General features: G+C 43.5%; 1 protein-coding gene across 1 annotated transcript; it reads left to right on the top strand.

Annotated features, from left to right (window-relative positions):
* Window positions 1-262: 262 nt before the first annotated feature.
* Window positions 263-1,216, top strand: LOC140116968 (olfactory receptor 6B1-like). Its single transcript, XM_072133397.1, has one exon. The coding sequence runs from the start codon at window positions 263-265 to the stop codon at window positions 1,214-1,216; it is 954 nt and encodes a 317-aa protein (XP_071989498.1).
* Window positions 1,217-4,315: the final 3,099 nt, after the last annotated feature.

Here is a 4,315-nt window from a genome sequence, read left to right as displayed (position 1 = left end):
TGCTTCTTATGCCCCTCCACAGGCTGATCCTTATGCCCTTTGTTCAGTTAGAGAGGGCTAGAGAGAACTGTGCAGCTCCTGTGCCACATAGTTCACTCTATGATTGGGCCGAGGGTTTCAGGAGCATCTTTTTTTAAAGATTAAGAGGAAAGCTCAGTGAATCTTCAAGATATCTAGGAACATTTATTTCCTTCTTCTACAAGTTTCCTTTAGTTTTGTTAACCAATATTTAACCCTTTCCATTTCCCATTTTACAGGTCTTATGGCGAATGAATCTGCCTCCCTCTATTTTGTTATTGTCGGATTCTCTGGACTCCAGGAGAAGTTCTACCCTGTGTTCGGATCGCTCATGTTCTGTGTTTACAGCATCTCACTTTGTGCCAATAGTCTTGTGATAGGACTAGTCCTCTGGAAGAAGCAGCTCCACCAGCCCATGTACATCATTATCGCCAACTTGGCCATGTCTGACCTGCTCTTTGACACCACAACCTTACCCAAGATCATGTCCAAGTACTGGTTTGGGACAGATTCGATTTCTTTCTCTGCCTGCTTCCTCCAGATGGCCTTTGTCCACACATTGAACTGTCTTGACTCCTTAACCCTCTTACTAATGGCCTTTGATCGTTACGTGGCCATTTGTAAACCTCTCCGGTACCACGCCATCATCAGTAGTAGGACAGCCATATTCTTATGTTTGGCCGCCTGGTTTGCTGCAGCTTCTGTTGGGACATTTGTCATGACATGGGCATTGCCCCTTCCATACTGTGGTCCTAACAGAGTTAAAAGCTTCTTCTGTTTCCTAGCACCGGTGGCGGTCCTCTCCTGCGTGGACTCTTCTCCTATCAGGAAGAATGGGCTCTACGCTGGTCTGATAATGCACATGGGCCCGTTCTCACTCATTGTAGTGTCCTATATCATTGTAATTACGAGTATCTGTGCCTTAAGTCGACTGGACAACTGGCAGAAAGCCCTCAACACCTGCATCACCCACTGGTTTGTCATCACCATCTTCTATATACCCCGAATAGTTGACTATGGCTACCACGCTCAGGTCCTTCCCAATCCTGACATCACTGCATTGATGATCTGTATCTACAGTTATGTCCCGCATATCAGCAGCCCAATCATATTCTGCCTCAGAAACAAGGAGATCAAGAAGAGTCTGGAAAGCTTCAGTAAGTTGGGCATCAGTCGGAGACGTTTCAAACCAAGATGATTCTCGACCCATCGCGTAACGAATATATGTACTCATATAGTAAAGCATCGAACTTGGTGCTTAAAACATAACTTTTACTTAGTCACTTAAAATCACCTTAAATCTTATAAATGCAGTAAATTAAACAAACAAACATTAAGAATAGGGCAGTCTTACCAGGTGGAGTGTCTGACTGCAGGAAGTGTATCCTTTAGAGACCTAAGGGGGAATAAATGTTCTCTCCCTATCATAGAGCTGTCCCTACTACCCCAAATGCTCCCGTCCTGACAAGGACAGTTCCCGAATTGTCCCTGGATAGGTGTACGGTTATGCCCTAAATAATGAAGCCAAAAAAGTGCTCCCCGTCCCTCCCTACCCTACGCGTTTCATCACCGGTCCTGGTGAATCATCAGGGGATTAAATGAGGACTAACATAGAGTCCTGGAGGGGGAGATATAATCATCGGTCTGGGGTTCCAGAAATCCTGGAGAAAGATCACACACAGGCCTTCCTGGAGATTTCCCCAGAGGGGTCGGGTCCACCTTGTTTCGGTGGTGTACCTTGGCTAGTGAGCATTGGCCTATAGTGGTAACTTCCTTTTTAAACATTAGGTCCCACCCATATGTCAATAACTTAGGGTGGTAAACAATCACCTCTTTGAGGTTACTTACGGCCCTGTTTCCAGGTGTGTATGAGGGTATCCCGGTCTGGTCCTCGTGGTTTATTAGAGGACGTGCGCCGTTTCTCGTATATCGCGCGTCCTTTTGTACTCTCCCTCCCGTCCTACATACAGGATACTGCAGATCTAATTCGTAGAATTGATGGAATCAATGTGGATGAGGATTGTATCCTCTGCTCAATTGATTTTAGAACTTCTCGATTTTCTTCTGACCCACAACTTTTTTCTGTTCGACCGCAAATACTACCACCAGCTCAGGGGCACTGCCATGGGCAACCCTTGTGCACCAACATATGCGAACTTGCTCCTGGGCTGGTGGGAGGAAACCATGGTCTTCAATGAACAACGAACAACCATGAATAGCAGGATTGAGTTGTGGGTCAGAAATATCGATGATATCCTAGTGATATGGAGGGGGGATGAAAAATCCTTTAGCGACTTTGTAAAAGTTCTTAACATTAACGAGATTTAGGTTTCACTTTTGAAGTCCGAAGAGAGACCCTCCCATTCCTTGACCTACAGATCAGGAGGGATGAAAATGGAGAAGTGAACACAAAGGTCTATAGAAAACCAACCTCCACAAATGCACTTTTAAGATGGGAGAGCCACCACCCAGAACGTTTAAAAAGCGGAATCCCCAAGGGTCAATATTATAGATTGAGGAGAAACTGTTCTACATATGATGATTTTAAAATCCAAGCTAAGGATCTCAGGACTAGATTTAGAGAAAGGGGGTACCCTGACCATATTCTGAGAAAAGCGTTTAAAGCAGCATGCGATAAAGATCGCAAGGATTTATTAAAAAAGAAAGAGGAATGTGAGCCAGACAAAAAGGTTACATTAATCACTACTTTTGACAACGGGGCAAAAGAAGCCTCACAAATTATTTACAAACATTGGAATATCTTACTTATGGATCCGGATATACAAGAAGTGTTAAGTGAGACCCCACAAATCACCTTCAGAAAAGGTAGATCATTGAAGGACCGGTTGGTCCAAAGTCATTTCCATGCCCCTCAAAACACAACATGGTTGAACAAAAACGCACCCATTGGGAATTTTAGATGTAGTGGGTGTATCGCATGCCCATATATGCAAACCAGTAAGGATTTCACCTCTACCAATACGGGACGCAATTATAAGATAAAACACTTTATTAATTGCAGAACTAAAGGGGTTATTTACAAAATGACATGTGGATGCGGTCTAGAATATATAGGAAAAACAAACAGGGAACTAAGGAGACGTATAGGGGAACATCTTTTGGATATTGACAAGGATAATGACTCATCCATAGCAAGACACCTAAATCAAGAACATGCAGGTGACCTCTCAATGGTTTCGTTCACAGGGATCGACATAGTGAAGCAACCAATGAGAGGGGGAAACTGGGAACAAATCACTCTACAAAAAGAGACATTTTGGATTTTTGAATTAAAAACAATGAGCCCTACTGGCCTCAATGAACAACTGAATTTTAAATGTTTTCTTTAGAGTACTTTTTGGGACCCCCCCTTTAGATAGACTAGCCGAAATAATCCACAAAATTCTTCTTCTTCTAGCCCAGGAAAATGGACCAATAAATTATTACTAAGGGCTAAAATACTAGGACCTATACAGTCCCACTAAATACTATCTTTTACCAAGATGGTATAGTACATATATACCCAAAAAGATGGGTTTTATGTAGATATATCTCCTAAAAAGATAGACTCACCTTCCAGTAATATCAGTGGACATACCACCGGACTTATGGAAGGATAAGGAATATATCATATTATCAATCACTTTAAACTACTAATTGGCCTAAATATGATGAGCATTTAAACAAAGAATCTCAACCATAATTCCTTCCTTCAATTAAATATCAATCTTGACCACTGTGGTGCCCTCACTGAGGTGATACATAATGCACCCCGAGCAAACACCATAAAAATAGCGTTTGGGTCTTACTTTGTAAAATTGTCTATACGGCTCCGTGATAATACAACCATGTTTTGTTTGTGCGCATGCGCACAACAGACGGACACGATGCGTTCCACGGATTGAAACGCAAGACCCCGTGGTACGCATGCGCACATCTTCCCGGACACTTCCGGTGTTTGATGTAAACTTCTGGTTTCCAAGGGATGACGCGCGATATACGAGAAACGGCCCGCGTCCTCTAATAAACCACGAGGACCAGACCGGGATACCCTCGTACACACCTGGAAACAGGGCCGTAAGTAACCTCAAAGAGGTGATTGTTTACCACCCTAAGTCATTGACATATGGGTGGGACCTAATGTTTAAAAAGGAAGTTACCACTATAGGCCAATGCTCACTAGCCAAGGTACACCACCGAAACAAGGTGGACCCGACCCCTCTGGGGAAATCTCCAGGAAGGCCTGTGTGTGATCTTTCTCCAGGATTTCTGGAACCCCAGACCGATGATTATATCT

The sequence above is a fragment of the Engystomops pustulosus genome, chromosome 2 (assembly GCF_040894005.1).
Source record: "Engystomops pustulosus chromosome 2, aEngPut4.maternal, whole genome shotgun sequence".
Taxonomy (NCBI): Eukaryota; Metazoa; Chordata; class Amphibia; order Anura; family Leptodactylidae; genus Engystomops; species Engystomops pustulosus.
The sequence above is the reverse complement of the archived record's forward strand: the minus strand, read 5'-3'. Positions and strand labels throughout refer to the sequence as shown.

Excerpts from the sequence above, each read along its gene's own strand:
- LOC140116968 (XM_072133397.1), top strand. The coding sequence starts at position 263 with ATGGCGAATGAATCTGCCTCCCTCTATTTTGTTATTGTCGGATTCTCT.